General features: G+C 49.4%; 2 protein-coding genes across 2 annotated transcripts in view; one reads left to right on the forward strand and one right to left on the reverse strand.

The window, feature by feature from the left end:
• Positions 1-17,098, forward strand: part of GINS1 (GINS complex subunit 1) — a 62,766-nt gene extending 45,668 nt beyond the window's left edge. Inside the window, exon 7 of the mRNA XM_075338116.1 lies at positions 16,422-17,098. Coding sequence (XP_075194231.1) covers positions 16,422-16,490 — 69 coding nt within the window. The 3' untranslated portion in view covers positions 16,491-17,098. The remainder of the gene's footprint in view (positions 1-16,421) is intronic.
• Positions 17,099-23,681: 6,583 nt separating this feature from the next.
• The window catches only part of NINL (ninein like), a 321,722-nt gene continuing 317,881 nt past the window's right edge, over positions 23,682-27,522 (reverse strand). Inside the window, exons 28-29 of the mRNA XM_075339423.1 lie at positions 26,190-26,303; positions 23,682-25,571 (exon numbers count right to left, since the gene is read on the reverse strand). Coding sequence (XP_075195538.1) covers positions 25,380-25,571; positions 26,190-26,303 — 306 coding nt within the window. The 3' untranslated portion in view covers positions 23,682-25,379. The remainder of the gene's footprint in view (positions 25,572-26,189; positions 26,304-27,522) is intronic.

Below are 27,522 nucleotides of genomic sequence, written 5' to 3' on the forward strand. Positions count from 1 at the left end.
TGGAAATCTTGGATGAAGACTATAAGGAATATCAGCAGGTTTTAGCTATGTAAATTGAAGCCAGCATGCTGAAAGGGTTAAAACACAGAATTCAGAGATGACTGTCTTGTCAAGGTCCATCTGTTTGTTTGCGGTTTAAGCAGCAGGACCCTTATCATTGCACGGACTACAAAGTCACTTGCATGGCAGTCTGGCATGACCCCTCCTCTGACTCCACACTGTAAATGTACCATCTCTATTTAGAGTCTGGGGTGTGTACGACAGCTCTGCTAAATGTCAAAAACTAAAAATTCTTATTGTCAGAACAGCTGCATCCAATAATCTAAGTGATACATCGTAGGATTCAGGATCTCTTTGCCTACATCATGCTGCTCTTAGCTGAGGTAGCAAAAATGTACTGACAGATCCCTTTAATGTGGTGTGTGCCCTGAATATACTTCTCTTTATGAAGGATTTTGTTGCATCTTCCTGACATACACAGCGCACCACCCGTGTGTAATGATACCACCCTTTATTGATTTGGAGACTTGTGGATTTTGCCTCTTATATCTGACATGTGGGCAGCACTGTTGCTTTGCAATGCTAGGGACCTTGGTTCTATTCTCACTAATGCCAACATCTGCAAGGAATTTGTTCTCCCTGGGTTTCCCCCAGCTTCCTCCAACGACGCAGTGATAAGGATCTTAGATTGTGAGCCCTAATGGGGACAGAGATGAAGTCTGTAAAGTGCTTCGGAATATGATGGGCGCTATATAAGCACGCATAAGTAAACTGACAGGTATTATCCATTGCAATGCTTGTTTATTGCAATGGATTATACCAGTGATCTAAGTGATAGTTAATCTCAGAGGGACTAAGTAAAAATAGAAAAAAGTAACAAAAAAAAATCACAATAAATAAAAATGAAAAAAAAACCAATAAATACGTATATGTAAATAAAAAAAAAGTGCACATATTTGATATTGTTGCATCCGCACAACCAGATCTATAAAACGGTCACACTGTTTAACTGCTTTCAGTGAACACTAAAAAATAAAGCGGCAAAAAAACGGTGTTCATCATACTGCCGAAAAAGTGAAATGAGGCCCTGTGCCCCCGGGAGAAAATGCCTGTGGATTTTGCTGCAGAAAACCTGCAGGTTTTCTAGATTTTCCAGATAAATCCGCAGGTTTGCCCAAGTACAGACACTCCCCATGTTATCCTATGGGATTTGGGGAGTGCTGTTTCAATGCTGCAAATTTTGCACCTGCGGAAAATGCAGATTTCTTTGTCGCTCTATTGGGAGACCCAGACAATTGGGGTGTACAGGCTATGCCTCCGGAGGCTGCACAAAGTATTACACTTAAAAGTGTTAAGCCCCTCCCCTTCTGCCTATACACCCCCCGTGCTCTCACGGGATCCTCAGTTTTTTTGCTTTGTGCGAAGGAGGCAGACCTGCACACATAGCTCCACAGATTAGTCAGCAGCAGCTGCTGACTATTTCGGATGGAAGAAAAGAGGGCCCATATAGGGCCCCCAGCATGCTCCCTTCTCACCCCACTCTTTGTCGGCGGTGTTGTTAAGGTTGAGGTACCCATTGCGGGTACGGAGGCTGGAGCCCACATGCTGTTTTCCTTCCCCATCCCCCTTAGGGCTCTGGGTGAAGTGGGATCCAGGATCGGTCTCCAGGCACTGAGGCCGTGCTCCATCCACAACTCCTGAGGAGCCTGCTGGATAGGAGCCGGGTATCGATCAGGGACAGGGCCCTGCATCTTTGAGGTACTCTGTGTCCCCGTGGGGACCGCGCACAGCAGCACTCCAGCATTGCTGGGTGTGCTAGTGCACCGGGGACTGCGGCGCTGACCGCCTTTGGTGCCATTATACACTGCAGCGGTGCTGAGTGTATTTGTGTATGGGGACGGCCGCGCTGACCGCCGCCGCCATTGTTTTTACTGAGGCGCGGCTGGGACTTGTAGTGCGCCGGGGACTCTGCGCTGGCCGCGCTTTTACGGCGGCCGCGCTTATAACTAGAGTCCCCGGCTTTTTGGGCCTAGTCTCCGTTCTTCCCGCCCTCAGCCCTGCCAGTCAGGGGAAGGGCGGGACGCTGCACAGGACGAGCAGCACTGAGGGCTGGAGCATGCTTTGCATACTCCACCCCCCTCACTGTGCACACTGTGACTCCAACTCCCGCACTTTCTCGGTCACGCCCACGACTCCCTCATCTCCTCAGGGCGCCGGCAGCCATTACTGTCAGCTCCTAGGACGCTGCAGAGGGGAGACAAACTCTGGGGGACCCAGGCACGAGTTCAGGGGGCCACACAACCGCTTTCAGCGGGCGGTAAGCAGCACCTGAGGTGCTGATTTCACTGGTGTAGTAGTGTGTTTAGAGTTTATATCTTTGCTATACTTTACACTGTATGGTGCACAGTCAATTTTCTGGTCATATGCCCTGTGGTGTGGCTCAAGGGGCAACAAAACACAGGCTTACTAAGCTGCCAGCGCTGCATGTGCAAACCGGCAGGTTCCATTGACCCTCATGGTGGACCCCTGTGGCATTTGTTCTGGCCTCTGCTCAAGGGGTCCCAGGGACAACAACCAAACAGATCCAGGTGACAGGGACGGAGTTTGCAGTTTTTACTGACAGACTTTCTGAGACTATGGCTCAAATACTAGAAGCTGGCAGTCCAGACTGGTATCTCAGACCATGGGCACTGTACAATCACTGCCCTCTATTCCCCTCAGTTGGAACAACAATGTTCCCCCGGGGTGTCTCATAGGTCCCAGGGTGAAGCTCTGACACGGACCGCAGTCCCAGACCGCCTAGGCGAGCTCGCTTAGACACCCCCTCGACCTCATCACATTGTTCAGGGTCTCAGAGAAATGACTCTCTGTATCAGAAGAGGAGGTGGCTGATCAGGATTCTGATCCTGATGCCGCTCTCTACCTTGATACCCCTGAGGCGGACGCCATAGTGAATGCTCTTATTGCGTCCATAAACATGATGCTGGATGTTTCTCTCTCAGGCTCATCCAGCAGAAGGGTCACCTTCTCAAGGTCCCCCAAGAGTACAGCGAGTAGGTTTCTGGATCACTCTGACGTCTCGGAGGCAGTCCAGACACACAGAGTTTGTCCGGATAAGCGTTTCTTCCAAGCGCTTTAAGGATACACTTTATCCCTTCCCCCCTGACGTGGTCAGGGCTGGACTCAGTGTCCCAAGGTGGATTCTCCAATCTCTAGACTGGCGGCTAGATCCATAGTGGCAGTTGAAGATGGGGATTCGCTCAGGGATGCCACTGACAGACAGATGGAGCTCTGGTTGAAATCCATCTATGAAGCCATCGGCGCGCCTTTTGCTCCAGCATTCGCAGCCCTATGGGCGCTCCAAGCTATTGCAGCGGGTCAGGCGCAAATTGACGCACTTGCACGTACGTCTGCGCCGCAAGTGGCGTCTGTAACCTCTCAAACTTCGGCATTGCGTCCTACGCTATTAATGCTGTCCTGGACTCTGCGAGCCGTACGGCGGTTGCAGCCGACAATTCGGTGGCAATACGCAGGGCCTTGTGGCTTCGGGAATGGAAGGCAGACTCAGCTTCCAAAAAAGTGCTTAACCGGTTTGCCGTTTTCTGGCGACCGTTTGTTTGGTGAGAGGCTGGATGAAATCATCAACCAATCCTGGGAAAGGAAACATCCTTACCCCAGACCAAACCAAGATTACCCCAACAGAGAATGGGACAGTCGAGGTTTCGGTCCTTTCCGGGCGCGGGCAGGTCCCAATTCTCCTCGCCCAAACGTCCTCAGAAGGGTCAGAGGAACTCCGTTCCATGGCGGTCTAAGGCACGCCCTTAAAAGACCGCCGGAGGTGCCGCCACCAAGTCGGCTTCCTCATGACCTACGGCCCTCACACCCCATCCTCGGTCGGAGACAGGCTCTCCCGCCTTTCAGACATTTCGCTGCCACAGGTTAAGGACCGTTGGGTGAGAGACATTCTGTCTCACGGTCACAGGATAGAGTCAACTCTCGTCCTCCGACTTGATTTTTCAGAACATCCCGGGCGAGCCGATGCTCTTCTACAGGCGCTGGGCACTCTGAAGACAGAAGGAGTGGTGATCCCGGTTCCTCTTCAGCAACAGGGTCACGGTTTTTACTCCAACCTGTTTGTGGTCCCAAAGAAGGACGGATCTTTCCGTCCTGTCCTGGACCTAAAACTGCTCCACAAACATGTAAAAGCCAAGCGGTTCAGGATGGAATCCCTCCGCTCCGTCATCGCCTCAATGTCCCAAGGAAATTTCCTTGCATCGATCGATATCAAGGAGGCTTATCTCCACGTACTTATTGCTCCAGAGCATCAGCGCTTCCTGCGCTTCGCCATCGGAGATGAACACCTGAAGTTCGTGGCACTGCCGTTCGGCCTGGCGACAGCCCCACAGGTTTTCACCAAGATCATGGCTGTAGTACTTGCGATCCTACACTCTCAGGGTCACTCGGTGATCCCTTACTTAGACGATCTGCTGGTCAAGGCTCCCTCTCAAGAGGCATGCCAGCACAGCCTCACCGCTACTCTGGATACTCTCCAGACTTTCGGGTGGATCATCAATTTTCCAAAGTCAAATCTGACACCGGCCCAATCGCTGACATATCTTGACATGGAGTTGTCATACCCACTCAGCGATAGTGAAGCTTCCGCTGAACAAACACCGTTCACTACAGACGGGGGTGCAATCTCTAGGTCAGTCACTCCCCTTGAGGCGCCCCACGCACTTCCTCGGGAAGATGGTGGCAGCAATGGGGGCAGTCCCTTTCACGCAGTGTTCATCAGCGTCCTAAAGGGACTCCTACGCAAGGAGACAGGAAACCGACATTCCTCAACAGGAACGTCTCCCTCTCTCAGGCATACCACTTCATTGTCGAGGGGAAATTCCTTCCTTCTCCCATCCTGGGCAGTGGTCACGACGGACGTGAGTAGGTTTCCGTGGGGAGCAATTTTTCTCCACCACAGGGCTCAAGGTACGTGGACTCACCATTGAGTCCTCGCTTCTGATCAATGTTCTGGAGATCAGAGCAGTGTATCTCGTCCTAAAAGCGTTCCAGCAGTGGCTGGAAGGTAAGAAGATCCGAATTCAGTCGGACAACTCCACAGCGGTGGCTTACAGTCCGGCGGCTTCTGCTGTGGACGGAAGCCACAGCCTCCACCATATCCGCAGTTCACATCCCAGGCGTGGAACACTTGGGGCAGACTTTCTCAGTCGCCAGGGCATGGACGCAGAGCAAGGGTCCCTTCACCAGGACGGGTTTCACGAGATATGTTGCCACTAGGGCATGCCGGACGTCGACCTAATTGCGTTCCGGCACCACAACAAGGTTCCGACGTTCATGGCACAGTCTCAAGATCCCAGAGCTATGGCGACAGACGCCTTAGTTCAACACTGGTCGCAGTTTCAGCTTACTTACGTGCTCCCACCGTTGGCACTGTTGCCCAGAGTGTTACGCAAGATCACGGCAGACTGCCGCGGCTGCCGCCGCGTCATCCCCGTCGCTCCAGACTGGCCGAGGAGGTCGTGGTCCCGGATCTGTGGCATCTCACGGTCGGCCAACCGGGGGCACTGCCAGACCGACCAGAATTGCTGTCTCAAGGGCCGTTTTTTCCATCTGAATTCTGGGGCCCTCAACCTGGCTGTGTGGCCATTGAGTCCTGGATTCTAGCGTCTTCAGGATTATCTCAAGAAGCCATTGCCACTATGAGACAGGCTAGTAAACAAACGTCCGCCAAGGTCTAACCACAGGACGCGGAAAATATTCCTGTCGTGGTGCTCTGCTCAGGGTTTTTTCTCCCTGGCCATTTGCCTTGCCCCCTTCCCGGTCATTCCTTCAATTTGGACTGGAAAAGGGTTCGTCGCTCGGCTCCCTTAAGGGACAAGTCTCAGCGCTCTCTGTGTTTTTTCCAGAAGTGCCTAGCCAGACTTCCACAGGTACGCACGTTCCTGCAGGGGGTTTGTCACATCGTTCCTTTTTACAAGCGGCCGTTACAACCTTCGGATCTGAACAGGGTGCTGATGTTCTTCAGAAACCACCATTCGAGCCAATGAGAGATATTTCTCTAACGCCTTTCGCAGAAAGTGGTTTTTTCTAGTACCAGTCACTTCACTTCGGAGAGTGTCTGAGCTAGCAGCGCTGTCATGCAAGGCCCCTTTCCTGGTTTTCACCAGGACAAGGTGGTTCTGCGTCCGGTTCCGGAATTTCTCCCTAAGGTGGTATCCCCCTTTCATCTCAATCAGGATATCTCCTTACCTTCTTTTTGTCCTCATCCAGTTCACCAATGTGAAAAGGATTTGCACTTGTTAGATCTGGTGAGAGCACTCAGACTCTACATTTCTCGTACGGCGCCTCTGCGCCGCTCGGATGCACTCTTTGTCCTTGTCGCTGGCCAGCGTAAAGGGTCACAGGCTTCCAAATCAACCTTGACTCGGTGGATCAAAGAGCCAATTTTCGAAGCCTACCGTTCGGCTGGGCTTCCGGTTCTCTCAGGGCTGAAGGCCCATTCTACCAGAGCCGTGGACGCGTCCTGGGCTTTGAGGCACCAGGCTACGACTCAGCAGGTGTGTCAGGCGGCTACCTGGTCGAGCCTGCACACTTTCACGAAACACTATCAGGTTCATACCTATGCTTCGGCGGATGCCAGCATAGGCAGACGTGTCCTTCAGGCGGCGGTTGCCCACCTGTAGGAAGGGGCCGTTTTTTCGGCTCTATTACGAGGTATTATTTTACCCACCCAGGGATTGCTTTTGGACATCCCAATTGTCTGGGTCTCCCAATAGAGCGACAAAGAAGAAGGGAATTTTGTTTACTTACCGTAAATTCCTTTTCTTCTAGCTCTAATTGGGAGACCCAGTACCCGCCCCTGTTTTTTTGTGTACACATGTTGTTCATGTTGAATGGTTTCAGTTCTCCGATATTCCTTCGGATTGAATCTACTTTAAACCAGTTTATAATTTTTTCCTCCTTCTTGCTTTTGCACCAAAACTGAGGATCCCGTGAGAGCACGGGGGGTGTATAGGCAGAAGGGGAGGGGCTTAACACTTTTAAGTGTAATACTTTGTGCAGCCTCCGGAGGCATAGCCTATACACCCCAATTGTCTGGGTCTCCCAATTAGAGCTAGAAGAAAAGGAATTTACGGTAAGTAAACAAAATTCCCTTCTTCTCGCAGCCACAAATAACTCCATGTCAATTATTATTGCGGTTTTATTCTGCTGATTTCCTGCCTTTCTACTTTGGTGATACAGGGGGGAAATTCGCAGGAATAACGCTCAAATTCCACACGTTTTCCGCAAAAATTCCGTATGAAATCCACAGAAATGGATAGCTGCGGATTCCGGGAAGCTGCTGCGTGAACATGCGGAAATACATGCAGAAAAGTCCGCAGGTACGTTTTCTCGTGGGCACAGGGCCTTATACTTGATTAAAAAGTTGCATGTAAATAAAAATAGTATTCCTGAAAGTCATGTCTTGCAAAAAGCAAGCCATGATACAGATCAGTGATGAAATAAAAAGCTACAGTTCTCAGAATACAGCAATCCAAAACCAATTTTTTTTTTCTATAAAGAAAAACAAACCATTGTTCAAAATGGTACTAGTAAAAACTCCAACTCATCCTGTGAAAACCAAGCCCCCCTCCCCCCACATGACTGCAGAAAAATAAAAAGTATAGCCTACAAAATACACTGAAAAAAAACTCTTATGTAAAAAAGTGCTTTTAGTGAGATAGTAGCCAAACCTAAAAAAAACCTATATAAATCTTGTATCCTATTGTAATCCTACTGATCTAAGGACAAAAGCCGCCATTTCACTTTGACCGCAAGCTGAACGTCTTAAAGAAATAGTAGTAGAGCCAATTCTTCATCTGCTGTTGATTTGTCCTTTCTGCTACCCAAAGATCCCAGTACATTGCGGCTCACATTTATCCTGCACTCTACGCTGTATGCTAAGATCAGGGATGACATGTAATCTCTAAAACCCATGATTTAAGGCAAAATTCCCAATAGAAAAGTCACTGTAATCCGGCATAAAGGATTACTTTGACCTCCCACCTATTGTGTGGGCCGGTGGTGTCTAACGTTTTAGGTGTTTTTTTAAGGTGTGTACAAAAAAGAGAATTTTGTTACTTACCGTAAATTCTTTTTCTTATAGTTCCGTATTGGGAGACCCAGACCATGGGTGTTTAGCTTCTGCCTCCGGAGGACACACAAAGTACTACACTTAAAAGTGTAGCTCCTCCCTCTGAGCTTATACACCCCCTGGTAGCCAGTCCTAGCCAGTTTAGTGCAAAAGCTGAAGGAGAATAGCCACCCACAAGTAGAACCGAGTAAGAACCGGAACAACCGGAGACTCTGTCCACGACAACAGCCGGTGATAACGGATGGAACAAGAAAATTGCCAACAGGCAACAGGGAGGGAGCTGGGTCTCCCAATACGGAACTATAAGAAAAAGAATTTACGGTAAGTAACTAACAAAATTCTCTTTTTCTTTATCGTTCCTTTGGGAGACCCAGACCATGGGACGTTCCAAAGCAGTCCCTGGGTGGGAATAAACAGAAAAAACTAAGAAGTAGGCGGAGCCTAACTTCACAAGTGGGCGACAGCCGCCTGAAGGATGCGTCTGCCCAAGCTCGCATCTGCCGAAGCATGAGCATGCACTTGGTAGTGCTTCGAAAAGGTATGCAAGCTAGTCCAAGTGGCAGCCTGACAGACTTGTTGAGCCGTAGCCTGGTGCCTAAAAGCCCAGGAGGCACCGACAGCTCTGGTCGAGTGTGCTTTGATCCCCGGCGGGGGAGGCACCTGAGTACTCTGGTAGGCGTCCAAAATGGTCGATCTAATCCAAGGTCGGCTTAGAAGCAGAGAGACCCTTGCGCCGCCCTGTGGTTAGCACAAAAAGAGAGGTGCACCGCCTAAGCGCAGCGGTGCGAGACACATAGATCCGGAGAGCACGGACCAGATCTAGAGTATGCAGCGCTTTCTCAAAGCGATGAACAGGGGCCGGACAGAAGGAAGGCAAGGAAATATCCTGGTTAAGGTGGAAGGGAGAGACCACCTTAGGAAGAAAGTCCGGGGTCGGACGGAGAACTACCTTGTCTTGGTGAAAAATCAAAAAAGGTGACTCCGAGGAGAGCGTAGCCAAATCAGAGACTCTCCTGAGAGAAGTTATGGCAACTAGAAAGGCCACCTTTTGAGAAAGACGATACAAAGAAACCTCCCTAAGGGGCTCGAAAGGGGGTTTCTGCAATACCGTGAGGACCAAGTTAAGGTCCCAGGGATCCAAGGGCCGCCGATAAGGCGGAATGATGTGAGACGCACCTTGCATGAAAGTGCGGACCTGAGCCAGCCGGGCGAGACGCCGCTGGAACAGCACTGATAGAGCTGAGACTTGTCCCTTGAGGGACAGTCCTAGCTGCAGACCGGACTGTAAAAAAGACAGAAGGGTCGGCAACGAGAATGGCCGGAAGAGCGACACCAGGACAGGAAAATTTTCCAAGTCCTGTGAAAGATCTTGACGGAGGAAGACTTACGGGCCCGAGTCATAGTGGAGATGACTTCAGGAGGAATACCAGAAGCCGTCAAAATCCAGGACTCAAGAGCCACGCCATTAATTTGAGTGCCGCAGAATTCGGGCGGAAAAACGGACCTTGCGAGAGCAGGTCTGGACGGTCCGGAAGATGCCACGGCATCTCCACGGACAGTTGGAGCAGGTCCGGATACCAAGCTCGCCTGGGCCAGTCCGGTGCAATCAGGATGACTCGATGGCCCTCCATTCTGATCTTGCGCAGGACTCTGGGCAAGAGAGCTAGAGGGGGAAACACGTAGGACAGACGAAACTGGGACCAGTCTTGAACCAGAGCGTCCGCGGCGAAGGCCTGAGGATCGTGGGAGCGAGCCACGTAAACCGGGACCTTGTTGTTGTGCCGGGATGCCATTAGATCCACTTCCGGAGTGCCCCACTTGCGGCAAATGGACCTGAACACCGCCGGATGCAGGGCCCACTCGCCGCTGTCCACGGTTTGACGGCTGAGATAATCGGCCTCCCAGTTTTCTACGCCTGGGATGTGGACTGCGGATATGGTGGACTTGGAGTCCTCCGTCCACTGAAGGATTCGTTGAACCTCCAACATCGCCAGGCGGCTGCGAGTCCCGCCCTGGTGATTGATGTAGGCAACCGCTGTCGCGTTGTCCGACTGGACTCGAATGTGCTTGCCCGCCAACAGGCGGTGAAAGGCAACGAGAGCTAGAAGAACAGCCCTGATTTCCAGCACATTGATCGAGAGGGCAGATTCGGACGGAGTCCAAGTGCCCTGTGCTCGGTGGTGGAGAAACACTGCTCCCCAGCCGGAGAGACTGGCATCCGTGGTGAGGATCACCCAGGACGGAGTCAGGAAGGAGCGTCCCTGAGACAGAGAGAGGGGCCGAAGTCACCACTGAAGAGAGCTCCTGGTCTGAGGCGACAGAGCCACTAGCCTGTGCAAGGAAGAGGTCCGCTCGTCCCAACAGCGGAGAATGTCCAGCTGCAGGGGACGCAGATGAAACTGGGCAAAGGGAACCGCTTCCATTGACGCCACCATCTGACCCAGCACCTGCATGAGGTGCCTGATGGAATGACGGCGGGGCTGCAACAGAGAGTGCACCGCCCGATGAAGAGACTGCTGTTTGGCTAAGGGCAGCTTCACAAGTGCCGGCAGAGTCTGAAAAATCAGAAAATGCATGTGTGTGTGACCTCCTGAACACAAAGCATTGAACTGGTTAGATTGTCATCCAGGGGGTGTATATAGCCCGGAGGGAGGAGCTACACGTTTGAGTGTAGTACTTTGTGTGTCCTCCGGAGGCAGTAGCTATACACCCATGGTCTGGGTCTCCCATAAGGAACGATGAAGAAAATCTGTTTGGAGGGCTGGAAGATAATTCTATCCTGTAGCCGTGAGATATGATGTCTCTCACCCACTGATCGGAGACTTGCTTTAACCAAGCGTCGCTAAAGTGGGAGAGCCTGCCACCGACTAAGGACGTGGCTGGAGCGGCCGAGAGTCATGAGGAAGCTGCCTTAGTGGCAGAACCTCCAGCTGTCTTCTGCGGACGCGCTTTTGGGCGCCAGTTGGATTTCTGATCCTTGGCTGAGTTAGCGGACGAGGCGGAAGGCTTAGAGGATGACCAGTTGGAGGAACGAAAGGAACGAAACCTCGATTGATTCCTACCCTGGGCGGGTTTCCTGGTCTTGGTTTGTGGCATGGAAGTACTCTTCCCGCCAGTAGCTTCTTTAATGATTTCATCCAGCTGTTCACCAAACAGCCGTGAACCAGCAAAAGGGAGCCCAGCAAGAAACTTCTTGGAAGAAGCATCTGCCTTCCACTCTCGAAGCCACAAAATCCTGCGGATAACAAGAGAATTAGCTGAAGCCACCGCAGTGCAGTGAGCAGCCTCTAGCATGGCAGACATGGCATAGGATGAAAAAGCTGAAGCCTGAGCAGTTAAGGTAACCATCTCAGGCATAGATTCCTTGGTGAGGGAATGCATCTCCTCTAGAGAAGCAGAGATGGCTTTGAGAGCCCACACTGCTGTAAAAGTCGGGGAAAACGCGGCCCCCGCAGCTTCATGCACAGATTTGGCCAGAAGGTCAATCTGACGGTCAGTGGAATCCTTAAGTGAGGTGCCATCAGCCACCGACACAACGGTCCGGGCTGATAGCCTATACACCGGGGGGTCTACCTTTTGGGGAGTGAGACCACTCCTTGACCACCTCAGGTGGAAATGGAAACCGGTCATCAGAACCACGCTTTGGAAAGCGTTTGTCAGGGCAGGCCCTGGGTTTGGTCACAGCGGTCTGAAAACTGGAGTGGTTAAAGAACACACTCTTCACTCTCTTAGGCGAGGTAAACTGATGTTTTTCTGCCAAAGAGAGTTGCTCCTCTGACACTGGCGGATTGAGATCCAGCACAGAATTAATAGAAGCAATCAAATCACTTAGATCTGAGTCACCCTCAGAGAAATTGATGGGATACATAGCCTCCGAGCCCCCAGTGAGGGCATCCTCCTCATCTTGAGAGTCAGCTCTTGAGACAGAGCCGTGGGATGGGGAGGGGGAGGAAACCCTGCGCCTTCTCTCAGAAGGACGGGGTCTGGGATCAGATGATGAATCCTCCGTGAGCTCCGATGGACGGAGGTCAGAGGATAGGAGTCCTCTGTCAAGAGTATTAGAGGCACCCTGTGAGGGGGGCTGATGCATATTCATCAAAGTCCTGGACAAAAGTCCCATGGACTCAGTAAATGACTGGGATATGGACCTAGAAAAGGACTCTACCCAGGCCGGGGGTTCAGTCACAGGTGCAGCAGCAGCCTGAGAGACCACTGGGGGTGAGACTCCAGGCTGTGGCACCGCCAAGTTAGAGCAGACATCACAATGTGGATAGGTGCTCGGCTCAGGCAGCAGGAGCTTACATGCAGTGCATGCAGAATAAGCTTTGGAGCCTTGCTCCTTGTGTGAGACATGCTGCTGGAGTGGGGGCTTTGCAGAGAATGAACCCCAGGGAGAATATACAGAGGTCCACAACCGGAGACCAGCTGTGGCTTACCAGACCGCTGAGCGCGGTGTTGTGTGCCCTCCAGATCCCGAAGCCCGGTCCCCCAGTCGCAGCACCTCAGCAGAGATGCAGAATGCAGGATGTCCCAGAGCAGAGTGAAGTCTGCCTGAGAAATGGCTGCCGGAGCGAAGAGAGGGGGCGGGACTAGGGGGCGTTCCTATAAAAGAGCGGGAACTGGAGGGCTATAGAGACCTGCAGGGAAGGAGGGACGCCCCAGCAGTGGGGAGTGTCCCTCCCCTGTGTAGAACGGCCGCCGTGAGGAGCCGAACCTGTCCCACTGCATGAGTGACATGCGAGGGCAGGAAAATGAAACTAGGCCTCCGGCGAAGCCAGGGCCTAAATTTAAGCGGCGAGGCCGACAAGCAGGCACCATTGGCGCGGTTCTCAGGCAAAAGCTAGAGAACCGGCCGGAAAAGTTAAAACAATCACATACAGCATACTCTCCCCTTACAATAAAGAACCGGGACCCCCAACATAAACGTCTCAGGTACTTAGCTGCTGAGACGCAGGGCCATGTCCCTGGGGATGAGTGCTCCGGTCCAGCAGAATCCTCAAGGGGCTGTGGATGGAGACTGGACTCCTGCCAGGCATGGAGACCGTGCTGGCTCCCACTTCAAGCCAGAGCCCAGGAGGGATGGTGAAGGAGCGCGGCATGTAAGCCTGCAGCCTTGTAAATCAACCTCAACACCGCCGACACAGTGGGGTGAGAAGGGACATGCCGGGAGTCCAGACATGGACCCGCTTTTCTTCAAACTCTTTCCAAAAGTCAAACAAATCAGATGAGAATGCATGTGTGGATGTATGCCTCCTGACACAAAGCAATAAACTGGCTAGGACTGGCTACCAGGGGGTGTATAAGCTCAGAGGGAGAAGCTACACTTTGAAGTGTAGTACTTTGTGTGTCCTCCGGAGGCAGAAGCTAAACACCTATGGTCTGGGTCTCCCAAAGGAACAATAAAGAAAATGCAATCAATAACACTTTAGTACACCTTTGAAAAGGACACCATTGGACAGAGGTTGAACATCCTTCGAAGTAACTCTGTTACCTCATTATAGTGAAGGAATGTGACAGGGGTTTCACCTGAATCATGTATTTCGGAGATGTAGATGGAAATCCTGATGTAAATGATCAGCATAGAGCACAGGATAAATGTGACCTGATCCAAAATATTCTGTACCTAAGGTTGCCACCATAACTCAACCCACAAAAAAAACAAGTGGTCACTTGAGGGGGTTTCTGCTGTTCTGGCACTTATGGGCTCTGCAATTGGAGTCCGCAAACTGTTCTAGGAAAATCTGTGCTTCAAAATCAAATGGTGCTCCTTCCCTCCTGAGCCCTGTTGTATGGCTAAACAGTTCTGTACATTCACATGGTGGTATTGTCACATTCAGGAGAATTTGTGTAACCCATATTATGGGGCTTTTTTTTTTTTTTTTAAACCTTTTCCCCTTGTGATAATTTTAAATCTGGGGTTCAAACATCATTTTAGTGGTAAAAATGTAATTATTTTTTCTTCACCGCCCAATAGTATAAAATTGTTACACACGTGTGGTGTCTATATGCTCATTGCACCGCTGGATGAGTTCAGTGAGGGGTGTAGTTTGTAAAATGGGGTCATTTGTGGGGGGTTTCTGTTGTTCTGGCACCTCGGTTGCTCTGCCAATGTCACATGGCAGCCACAAACTGTTCCAGTAAGTTCTGAAGTCCAATATGGTGCGCCTTCTCTTCTGTACCTCAAAAGTAGTTCTTGATCACATGGAGGGTATTGAAAGAAAAAAATGGACCGCACAGTTAGTTGAGTGATTTTTTTCCTATTAGCCCTTATAACAATTAAAAACTTGGGGCCAAAGCAACACCTTTAGTACAAAAAAAAAAATCTTTTACTGCCCAATGGTATAAAATTTAGTGATACATCTGTGGTGTCAATATGCTCACTGCACCCCTAGATAACTTCCTTGAGGGGTTTAATGTCCAAAGTGGGGTAAATTGTGGGGGGTTCACTATTTAGGCACAGCAGGAGCTCTGGAAATGAGACATGGCGACCACTATCTATTCCAGCCAATTTTGCGCTCCCAAAATTTAAATTGTGCACCTTCCCTTCTGATCCCTGCCATGCGCCCACACAGTAGATTTCCACCACACATGGGATATTGGTACTCTGGAGAAATAGCACAACAAATTGTACTGTCAGTTTTCTCTTGATACCCTTTTGTAAATGCAAAAAATTAGCTAAAGTAACTTTTTTTTTTTTTTATTTTTTTTTTAGGGGGAAAAAGTAAAATAATTTTATCCTTCTACATTGCTTACGTTTGTGCAGCACCTAAAGGGTTAAACTTCATGGATGTGGTTTTGAGCAGTGTGCAGCTTTTAGCATGGTGTCACTTTTGGGTATTTTCTGTAACCTAGGCCTCAAAGTCACTTCAAATGTAATGTAATTCCCCCCTTCCAAAAAAAAGACGCTTGTGAGTGTTACGTTTATCAGCAATCCCCCCCCAAATATCAGTACAGTATCATTGGGATCCATTGAAGCGTTCTAGAGAGTGGGGGGGGAGGAGAGAGACTTAAAGGGTTCCACCATCGATGCAAGGTATTACATTGAACTTTTGGACCAATTGAAGGCAGCTCTGAAGGCCAAAAGGCGCAGCAAGCTGTCCAAAGGAATCTTGTTCCTGCAAGACAACATCTCCGCTCACACTGCACAAGTGACCGCGGCAAAACTGGCAGAGCTGGGCTTTCAGCTGGTGACCACCCACCTTATTCACCAGATCTAGCTCCCTCCGACTATCCTCTGTTTCCAAACCTGAAGAAACACCTCAAGGGTACCAAATGTCACACCATTTCTGATGCTATGGCTGCTATAGATGCCTGGTTTGAGGCACAATCAAAATCCTTCTTTTTGCTAGGCTTCCTGATCTTGGAATCCCGATTTAAGAAGTGTCTTGACACCAGTGGAGAGTATGTGGAATAAATGTAAAGATTCATCATCCTATCTCGTTTCTTTCTGGGTAAAGCCAAAGACTTATCAGCAGCCCCTCTTGTAAATGAGTGAGAAAAACTTGGCAATTTCAAGGTGTATGTTTGGGGGTCTTCTACACTGGTTGCCCATGAATTTTCTTGTTCATTAATCTTATTTATAACGTTATGTTGGACACAATCACATACTTGCTAGAGAGAATAAGACCGGTGGGCTTTTTTCTTCAAACACATTGCTATCCATGCCATTAAGTTAGCCAATCCTTTTAAAAGGGCATCTGCACCAGATTTCTGCTACGCCATCTGAGAGCAGCATGATGTAGGGGCAGAGATCCTGATTTCAGCAATGTGTAAATTTAAAGGACTGCTTGCTGCAGATTTAATAAAAATCAGTTATTTTCTACAGGTCTACCCGTTCTCTGAATGTTGAGCTTGGTATAACTTTGTCCTCACCACGGATTGGCATCCATCTGTGTATAAGCAAAGAAGCTGCCAATAGGAAGGGAGGGAGACATATCCCGGAACCGGATCATGCACCCGGAATCCCGCGTCCGGGTCGGACTCGGATCTGCCACTCAAACCGCGCGGATCCGGATTTTTCAGGTCCAGATCCACTCAACACTATCCACTAGTTATAATCTGCTGCTAAAACTGTGATATCAAAGCAATCAGCCCAGCAAGTGACATGACCGGAATCGGGGTCTCAGGCTCTACATTATGCTGATCTCAGATTGGGTGGCAAAAATCTGATGACAGATTGCCTTTTATATTCTCTGAAGATACAGATTTTAAAGTCTAGAAGCTTCTTTAATATGATCCTCCTGATTGTTTACCTCCTTTCATTTTCTTACAGCATTTCTTGCCCAGATGGAAATGTGAACAGCTCATCCGGCAAGGCATCCTGGAGCATGTATTGTCATAATCCTCTTCATACTGTATTTGTCGTCAACATGGATTTCTTATGTATAATATGTAAATATGGATTTCTACTTTGAATAAATCAACGTATATAATGTTTTTGGATGGTGTATAGAGCAGTTGTCGCTGTATCGGGAAGTGATTACAGTGCGCTCATTGTATAGCGCATTGCTCTGATGAATGGAAGCGAGCAGCTACAGGGAGAATAAAACTGTTTTCTCCTGGTAGCTGCTGCTCCAGTAAACCAGTTGTATAGAATTTAAATGCAGTTTACCTGCAGGGAAATAGTATTTCTGGACATGACAGATTCTCTTTAAATCCTTTCACATTTGTAAAACAATCTAATTCTGAAAAAAGTACAAAACCAATGTAATGATTCCCATTTTTATTAGAATGCTCATCATCTGGCTGCTGTAACCTCGTTACACCTCCGTCATGGTTCATTTTTGGTATTTGCGGTATAAATACACACATTTTACATATAAAACTGTACATATTTTATGAAATGTATACAACTGGCCAAGAACAGAACAGGATATGTACAGACATGACCGTTCTATGTACGCTGGTGACATACACAACTATTCAATAAATTCCTTATTCCATTAAGAATGTTAAGTTTCTTACTTTTAATAAAGGAGATGATATTTCAGATTAGGCATAGTATCATTGGGCCCAGTCAGCTACATGAAGGGACTGTAGGAGGAAAACCGTGACTGCTGTGTTAGCGTGGAATATTGCACATTAGGGACTATAGCACGATATATAATATGTGCTTCATGCTTTAAGGTGAAACTCAATTGGTGCAAGAAGAAAACTAGTCAATATGGCTGTGATTCTAGCTCAAGAAAAAATACATAACATACTTTTTTTTTTTCCCCCTCCTAAATTTGGGGTGTGTATTATAAAACAGAGGGGGGAATATGGGGTCTGTCTTATAATTTGGTGCTTTTTTAGCGGAGGGGACCAACAGCGGTGGAGGAGCGGGGTCAGGGTCACTGGAGTAAAACAATGCAGCGGGTGTCCCAGATGCTCGCTTGGGGCATCCAGAAGCTGGCAGCAGTGAGGGCTTCAAAGAATTGGCACCCGGAGTCGGTACGTGTGCAGATGGAGCTCTCGGCTCAATGACCAGTAGAGATCTCATCTGCGTGCACACCACCTCCGGGGCACCAATTTCCTTAAGGCTGTGTGCGCACTTTGCTTTTTTTCATGCGTTTCCGCAGCATTTTCAACTGCAGCGCTTTAATGCAAAAATGCATGCGTTTCGATTTTTAAGCAAAGTCTATGGGAAATATGGCTTTCTTGTGCGCACAATGCTGTTAAAAACGCAGCGTTTTAGATGCAGAAAATTTGTCAAAATATCTGCGTTTAAAGAAGCAGCATGTCAATTTTTTTGCCATTTTGGCAGCATTTTGATAAGTCAATGAAAAGTTTCAAAACGCATTCTAAATCACAATCCTTGCGTTTTACATGCTTTTTTGATGCAGAAAACATGCGTTTTAGACATATTAAGGGCATATGTCCCTTTACACACAGTCCGACAATTAAATTATTGAAAAACAATAAATTAACGTTATTTTATACATAAATATTAGAACAGTTATCATTTTAATAAAATAAGCCATTTTGTGTATGCTTTTAATCATGATATTTGTAATCATTTTTTTTTCCCTTTTAGTGTTTGAATGTTTAAACTTTATTTAGCAGTGTATTTGTATTCAAAACACCTCTGACTTTAAGCAATGAAAAAGCATGTAAATCGCGGTAAAAACACAAGCGTATTAGCGTTTTTGTGGTCAAAACCAAATTTGTCAAAGACAATTTCTGCCAGAGGGTGCGTTTAGAACTGCAACTAACTCAACACAAAGTGTGCACATAGCCTGAGTCTGCTGCAGGGAATCAAGGGGCCAGAGGTGGAATGTGTGCAGATGAGATCGTGTCGAGAGCTCAATCTGCGGTTACGCCGACTTCGGGCGGCAGAAGCCCACACCACTGACATTTTCAGAACGACGGCCCCTGCCTCACCACCGCAGCACAGCCCACAGCATCGCCCTTGCCTCCTGTCACCATTCTCCACCACCCCCTGGTAAGCTACATTTGGATAAGACGCAGCTCTCATTTTCCTCCCAAATTTTTGTAAGGAAGAGTGTGTCTTTTATAATCTGAAAAATATGGTATAAAGTTTATATATATATATATATATATATATATATATATATATATATATATATATATAAAAAAATTTTTTATTGTAAGAAGGGAATGAAACAAGTGATGCAGAAGCACAGTCCTGGTTTTCTTCTTGTGCCAATTCTGAGCCTAATGTTTTTGCATACCTGGGAATGAAGAGCAAGGGAAGGCCACAGCACCAGAGGCTATCCTCCAGTAATAGGAGTCAGTGGTTTCCCTATGTACAACCATAGGAGAGCACCTGATCTAATGCTACTTATCAGCCATCCTATGCACCTGAAAAAATGATACTATCATAAGTTACGCACGGATTTTTTTTTTTTTCTCTCCAAGCATTTTCTACTAAAGATTTAAGATGAAGCCCTCCTAACTGAGCATTGCTTTTTCACTATGACATAGGACAATGGGCAAGTTCTCCATTGTCTAATAAAACAGCAGTATGGACTCTGCACCATTTTAGGGTTACACCTTTCCATATTTCTGCAGAGGAAGGAGGATGCGACCGCACAGCAGCCTACGGAACGCAGAAGAAGCTTCACTCACCTGTACCCAGCCAGTTACCACACTATCCTTCTTCATGATCAGCATGCCACGTGAGCTAAGCTTCTACCCCACAACCTGCGGCATCATGTGGCGACACCCTTAAGACATAAGATCAGCCAATAATCGCCCTTTGTAAAGATCCAACCATCCACTAATGAATGAGCAAATCCACTTGTGCATTAGGTGATCACATTATTTATGCCAGTATAAAATACCGTATTTTTCGGACCATAAGACGCACTTTTTTTCCCCCAAATGTTGGGGGAAAGTTGGGGGTGCGTCTTATGGTCTGACTATAGGGCTGCGGCCGGGAATGAGGGTGCTGCAGGTCATCGGGGGCACGAGCAGGCAGCAGCAGCGCCTGCCGTGACCACGTGGGCCCGCTCATTACATATGCACGCCCATCCTCCCGCCCATCTCTCAGCGCTGAAGCTGGCACTGACAGGTGGGCGGGAGGACGAGCGGGGACGCGCGCATAGCAAAGAGCCGGCCGCATGATCACCCCTGGCAATTACAGCCTGGAGTGATCATGTGCGGCTGTATTCACTGCCCCCCGCGCGTCATTACCAGCACGGGGTGCAGTGAATCGGTGCACTCACCCGTCCCCGTGTGTGGAACCGTCCCCCTGCTGCACGCGATGTCTTCCTGTCTGTGCCGGTCAGCTGATCTGTGCCGGTCAGGTCAGCTGATCGGCACAGACAGGAAGACATCGCGTGCTGCAGGGGAACGGCTCCACACACACAGATCAGCGTGCCAGAGAGGAAGATGTGATCGGTGCTGCAGGGAGTGAGGAAAAGGTGAGTATAAACGTTTATTTTTTTCTCTGTGCTATAGGATACAGGCCATATACCAGGATGGTATATGAGCACGATGGGGGCATATAGCAGGATGGGAGTATGTGAACAGGCTGGATGGGGGGGGGGGATATGTGAACAGGCTGGATGGGGGGGGGGGATATGTGAACAGGCTGGATGGGGGGGGGGGGGGATATGTGAAGTGAACAGGCTGGATGGGGGGGGGGGGTATATGTGAACAGGCTGGATGGGGGGGGGTATGTGAACAGGCTGGATGGGGGGGGGTATGTGAACAGGCTGGATGGGGGGGGGTATGTGAACAGGCTGGATGGGGGGGGGTATGTGAACAGGCTGGATGGGGGGGGGGTATGTGAACAGGCTGGATGGGGGGGGGGTATGTGAACAGGCTGGATGGGGGGGGGGGGGGGGTATGTGAACAGGCTGGATGGGGGGGGGGTATGTGAACAGGCTGGATGGGGGGGTATGTGAACAGGCTGGATGGGGGGGGTATGTGAACAGGCTGGACGGGGGGGGGGTATGGGAACAGGCTGCTGGATGGGGGGGGGGTATGTGAACAGGCTGCTGGATGGGGGGGGGGGGTATGTGAACAGGCTGCTGGATGGGGGGGGGGGTATGTGAACAGGCTGCTGGATGGGGGGGGGGTATGTGAACAGGCTGCTGGATGGGGGGGGGGTATGTGAACAGGCTGCTGGATGGGGGGGGGGGTATGTGAACAGGCTGCTGGATGGGGGGGGGTATGTGAACAGGCTGGACGGGGGGGGGGGGGTATGTGAACAGGCTGGACGGGGGGGGTATGTGAACAGGCTGGACGGGGGGGGGGTATGTGAACAGGCTGGACGGGGGGGGGGGTATGTGAACAGGCTGCTGGATGGGGGGGGTATGTGAACAGGCTGCTGGATGGGGGGGGGGGGTATGTGAACAGGCTGCCGGATGGGGGGGGGGTATGTGAACAGGATGCTGGATGGGGGGGGGGGGGGGTATGTGAACAGGCTGCTGGATGGGGGGGGGGGGGTATGTGAACAGGCTGCTGGGGGGGGGGGGTATGTGAACAGGCTGCTGGGGGGGGGGGGGGGGTATGTGAACAGGCTGCTGGACGGGGGGGGGGGTATGTGAACAGGCTGGACGGGGGGGGGGGGGGGTATGTGAACAGGCTGGACGGGGGGGTATGTGAACAGGCTGGACGGGGGGGTATGTGAACAGGCTGGACGGGGGGGGGTATGTTAACAGGCTGGACGGGGGGGGGTATGTGAACAGGCTGGACGGGGGGGGGGTATGTGAACAAGCTGGACGGGGGGGGTATGTGAACAGGCTGGACGGGGGGGGTATGTGAACAGGCTGGATGGGGGGGGGGGGTATGTGAACAGGCTGCTGGATGGGGGGGTATGTGAACAGGCTGCTGGATGGGGGGGGTATGTGAGCAGGCTGCTGGATGGGGGGGGTATGTGAACAGGCTGCTGGATGGGGGGGGGGGGTATGTGAACAGGCTGCCGGATGGGGGGGGGGGGGGGTATGTGAACAGGCTGCTGGATGGGGGGGGGGGGTATGTGAACAGGCTGCTGGATGGGGGGGGGTATGTGAACAGGCTGCTGGATGGGGGGGGGTATGCGAACAGGCTGCTGGATGGGGGGGGGTATGCGAACAGGCTGCTGGATGGGGGGGGTATGTGAACAGGCTGCTGGATGGGGGGGGGGTATGTGAACAGGCTGCTGGATGGGGGGGGGTATGTGAACAGGCTGCTGGATGGGGGGGGGTATGTGAACAGGCTGCTGGATGGGGGGGGGGGTATGTGAACAGGCTGCTGGATGGGGGGGGGGGGGTATGTGAACAGGCTGGATGGGGGGGGGGTATGTGAACAGGCTGGATGGGGGTTTATAGCAGGATCATATACAAGGCAGGAGGATCATTACCAGGATGGGGTACCTTAGTAGAGAATTTGGGGACATTACCCCCATAACAGTGTCAGCAGCAGATCCTCGCCCCATAAGTGTGTCATGACCACATTTTTTGCTTAAAGTTTTATTTTCCCATTTTCCTCCTCTAAAACCAGGGTGCGTCTTATAGTCCGGTGCGTCTTATAGTCCGAAAAATACGGTAATTTGTCATTTGCAGCAGCAAATTGCCCTGTGTAAAAGCAGGATGTGCTGCCAACACGCTGATGGACTGAATGATAGTATTAACAAAAGTTTTGGTCCTGTTTTTATGTAATCTAGTGCCGATTGAAGCTTGTCTGCACGCCAAATGTGCTGTTCTAAGGCTGCGATGCATATTTTTTTTATGCAATCATGGCAAAAATGCAGTTTTTCCAAATCACAGAAAAAAAATGTTACACTTTTACCATGATCATGGCATGAAAAATGCCTCGCCTGCAACATGTGAATGCAGACGCAATGGGCCTTCTCTGTGCCTGCCTGCATCATTTGCAATTGTAGGGAAATCAAGGATCAGATCTTTTGCATAAATTATTATTTAATAGGAAGTGGCAGCTCGCATTGTCTATTTGGATGCAGGAGCTGATATTATTGAATTATATATGTTATTCATATATGCTGCTTTATAGGGGTATGGACAAACCTGATTTTATATAAAACCATAAAATCCATTTCTTCCCAGCAGCCGGGCTCTCAGTACAGCGTTTTTGTTAGAATGCTAATATCCTGCAGAGAAACCCCATATCTGTAAGTTGGGGGTTTTGTTTTTTTACACGACAGACAGGTTTGCTATTGGCAATACTTTTAATCTGGGCCCTAATTGCATTTGTGGCTATTCTTGAGAACTAGGTATGCAGCAGTAGATAGTAGTATCTGCAGCAGATAGTTGCCGCAGTAAAGGCCCCATCACACTAAGCAACATCGCTAGCAACATCGCTGGTAACGAACAACTTTTGTGACGTTGCTAGCGATGTTGTTGTGTGTGACATCCAGCAACAACCTGGCCCCTGCTGTGAGGTCGTTGGTTGTTGCTGAATGTCCTGGGCCATTTTTTAGTTGTTGCTGTCCTGCTGTGAAGCACAGATCGCTGTGTGAGACAGCAACAACTAATGTGCAGTGAGCAGGAGCCAGCTTCTGCGGAGGCTGGTAACTAATGTAAACATCGGGTAACCAAGAAGCCCTGTCCTTGGTTACCCGATATTTACCTTTGATACCAGCCTCCTCCGCTCTCACTGCCAGTGCTGCCGGCTCCTGCTCTGTGCACATGTAGCTGCAGGACACATCAGGTAATTAACCCGATGTGTGCTGTAACTAGGAGAGCAAGGAGCCAGCACTAAGCAGTGTACGCTGCTCCCTGCTCGGTGCACATTTAGCTGCAGCACACATCAGGCAATTAACCCGATGTGTGCTGTAACTAGGAGAGCAAGGAGCCAGCGCTCAGTGTGCGCTGCTCCCTGCTCTGTGCACATTTAGCTGCAGCACACATCGGGTTAATTAACCTGATGTGTGCTGTAACTAGGAGACTGGGGGCTGGTCACTGGTTGCTGGTGAGCTCACCAGCAACTCGTGTAGCCACGCTCCAGCGATCCCTGCCAGGTCAGGTTGCTGGTGGGATCGCTGGAGCGTCGCAGTGTGACAGCTCACCAGCAACCTCCTAGCAACTTACCAGCGATCCCTATCGTTGTTGGGATCGCTGGTAAGTTGCTTAGTGTGACTGGACCTTTAGGATGGGTGCAGAGGCATCTGTCCACCATTGGGAGCCATTGTAAAAAGACGTATACTGCATGGAATACATTTTTGTGTCAGCGCTATGTATAGCAAGGTGTAGTGTGCTATGCTTTCCTATACAGGTAAATGGTATGAGTCTGCGGAACAGTCACCTATACCACTGTATCATTACCATGTACAGCGCACACCTAGCCTCAGATATGGCTAATTTTGTCAGGACCAGCTGACCATCTGTGTTTTCTGGTGTGCCAATTGTTCCTGATGGTAGATGTTGAGGATCAGAAGAATATAGGATTTCTACATACCCAATGCTTTTGGTTTTATGGGCAATGCCAACCTCCAGTGACTGGTTTATTCTCCATTGAGAACACTTTCCACTTAGCACAGTAGCAGGGGAGGAATAGCTTTTTGTCAAATGTTTGGCCCTCAACTAAGGCCCCTTTCCCACATCAGTTTTTTGCCGTCAGTCACAATCCGTCGAATTTTGAAAAAATCGGTTCCGGCGACTGATGCCGCTGGATCAGTTTTTTTTCTCATCGACTTGTATTCGCAACAGATAGCCTCACGTTTCATCCGTTGTTCGACGGATACGTCAAATTGTTTGTCCGGTGAACAGAGATAACGGACAAAGTAACGTTTTTGCTCTATGTTAAAATCAGACAACGACAAATCTGTTGCCGTCCATCGTTTGGTAGAATGGAAGCCTATGGACGTAGGATCTGTCATAATCCGTCAAATTACAAAATCCAGCGACTGATTCCACTTTTTTTTTTTTTTTGAGTATGCTCCAATTTATTTTATTTAGTATCAAATAGCCGGCCAGTCAGAGCCGTCGCATCAGTTTCTCCACAATCTGCAACGGAGCCGCTGAGCTAACGGATTGTGACTGACGTGTGAAAGGGGCCTAAGGTGTATGGGAAACTTTAATCGGATGATGTATGGAGACATTCTCCCCCAGAAAGAATACGTTCAAAGTAAAAAATATCCATACATCCAAAATCTGACACTTCCAAAGAGAATCCTGTTACAAGTTAAAAATCCAGACGTGTGCACAAGAGTGTTTGTTTGTTTTTTCCTCTGCCATGGAAGTTATGACCGCAGTCGTGTAACATTTGGACTATTCTAAAGTGACAATTATGTGGTGTTTATCTGTAATAGTACAGAAAAAAATAATCCTACCCACATTGCAGCAGATACACGACCCTCTGTCATTACTGACCCTCATTCAAAGTGAAATCCGATGACTAGAAGAGGTGTAGGCAGCCAATCACATAGCTGCTTTTTGTACCCAACGGGTTAGTATGATACATTAAGGAGAGGGACCCGCTCTGTAGACCATGCCTTGCATTGATCAGGCTGCACGGCAGCCATTGCTGGGTAGTGCACAGACTGGCATAGTCCTCCATTCTTAGTCTCTGTAAGCAGCTGCCATAATGGCAGGGAATAAAAGTACATGTCCAGTCCTACACTAGAAACAGAACATTGCTGAATAGTCCAAGCTCTGCTCATTACCCGTGTGATTGTCTGATATGATTTATGCCTTTTGTACAAATCATGAATTGTGTCCACAGCACTTTTTATTGCTGGAAATCCATAGAAAAAGAGGCTACAGTTGGAAGCTGTAGTGAGGCATGGTGGGCCTGACTAGTATCAGGGGCCCAGCCATGACAGTATAGTGCACATACAGGATCAGGTGGCCAGCGAGGCAGGGGCAATCTTCTTCATGACTTTGTTTAATGCTGCAATCTTCTCCTCTAGGAGATAGTTCTTCTTCTCCGCATTCTTCTGTCGCTGTTCTGTCACTTGCAGAGCCTTCATTAGCTGGGCGTTCTCCACATACAGATCTTTTAGAAGCAAGTCCGATTTCGCATTTTTCTCCAGCTGGATAGAGAGATGAGCAAAGAACGAGAATAAAACATTCAGACTCTATATAACGTTAGCTTCAGAAAAAGATTTATCAGGTGGTCAGCTTAGTCCAAAAAAGAAATCCATGCAATTCTACAGGTGATCGCTCCATTACTAACATATGTATGCTAATTGTTTGAGGTCAGCTGTAGCGTAAGCAAAGGAATAGTTACACAGGTGAAAAAAAAACAAACAGTAAGTAGAGAAGAACGTATTCTTGGTAGATCCTGTCAATCACCAATACCAAAATCTAGTACCTATGGCTGACTTCCCGGTATCTTGCAGGGTGAGCTATGTCAGGTAGGCCGGTGAGTAGTACGATGGAGACACTAGTCCGCCTGATGAAGCCCTTCCCTGCCGCCTTACATTAATGTGTCACTCCGTTCACTGTACTATAATATAACCAGTGATTTGTCACCTGTAGGCTGCTTACAATATCCCATTTCCAAATTTTAGTGGGAACTTTCAAACTACGTGACCACTAATGGAGTCAAGCAGCTTGATGCGGTGGTGATTTCCCAGCATTCTGCAATGAAGATCTACAATACAAAGCCCTGTATTCCTAAAGGTGGAAATAACACGAGCCTTACGCACCTGCTCATTCAACTGGTCAACCTTTTCTTGCAACATTACCCGGACATTTTTCAGATTAATTTCGACATCTTGCATTCGTTCTTCCATCCTACGAAGGAGCTTCTCATGTTCTTCCTACATAAACGGGACACATTGACAAGGATATTTTAACATCTATAGAACATCTATAGAACTAGTTAGACTGATTTTCTGTTTTAGACAAGCTTTGGAAAACTGCATGTTAAGATAAGGCTACTTTCACACTTGCGTTGAACGGCATCCGTTGTGTGACGGATGCAACGGATGCATTGCATATAATGGCACAACGGATGCAACGGATGCTGCAAAACAACGGAAAGCTTTTTTTTTTCTTTACAGTTTTACCGGCAGCAGACTATTGTGAACGATCAGCTGATCACCTGGCGGCCGGGTGCTCAGCTGATCGCTCTCAATAGCCGGCAGCCAGGCGCTCAGCTGAGCACTCACATGCCGGCGGCGCTCAGCTGAGAGCTCTCACATGCCAGCGGCGCTCAGCTGAGAGCTCTCACATGCCAGCGGCGCTCAGCTGAGAGCTCTCACATGCCGGCGGCGCTCAGCTGAGAGCTCTCACATGCCGGCGGCGCTCAGCTGAGAGCTCTCACATGCCGGCGGCTGGGGGCGCTCAGCTGAGAGCACTCGCATACCGGCGGCGCTCAGCTGAGCGCTCTCACATGCTGGGGGCGCTCAGCTGAGCGCTCTCACATGCTGGGGGCGCTCAGCTGAGCGCTCTCACATGCTGGGGGCGCTCAGCTGAGCGCTCTCACATGCCGGGGGCGCTCACATGCCGGTGGCACTCAGCTGAGCGCTCACATGCCGGCAGACAGGGGCGCTCAGCTGAGCGCTCTCAAAAGCCGGTGGTCGGGGGCGCTCAGCTGAGAGCTCTCACGTGCCGGCGGTCGGGAGCGCTCAGCTGAGAGCTCTCACATGCCGGCGGCCGGGGGCGCTCAGCTGAACGTTCGGCCACCAAGAAACAAAATAAAGTTTGTGATTTTAAAAAAAAAAATGAGCATGTGCAGTGAAAAATAAAGGTTTCCGCCGCTCAAAAAAAGTTACATGCTGCGTTCATTCCGCCCGACGCAGCGTCAAAATAACGACGCTGCGTTGTCCATACAAATCTATGGAGAATAGCGCAGTGCGTTAACGGACTGCGCTATTCTCCATAGTGACAGACTGCGTTGACTGCAAGTGTGAAAGTACCCTTATGGCATATTAAAGTAAAAGGCTTAGTATCTTAATTGGAATCTCTCAGGTGATTTTGTAGTACTGTTGAGGAGAGCCATAAAATGAAATACTTAATTAACCTCTGGACATAGAG

The sequence above is a fragment of the Anomaloglossus baeobatrachus genome, chromosome 3 (assembly GCF_048569485.1).
Source record: "Anomaloglossus baeobatrachus isolate aAnoBae1 chromosome 3, aAnoBae1.hap1, whole genome shotgun sequence".
NCBI classification, from domain to species: Eukaryota; Metazoa; Chordata; class Amphibia; order Anura; family Aromobatidae; genus Anomaloglossus; species Anomaloglossus baeobatrachus.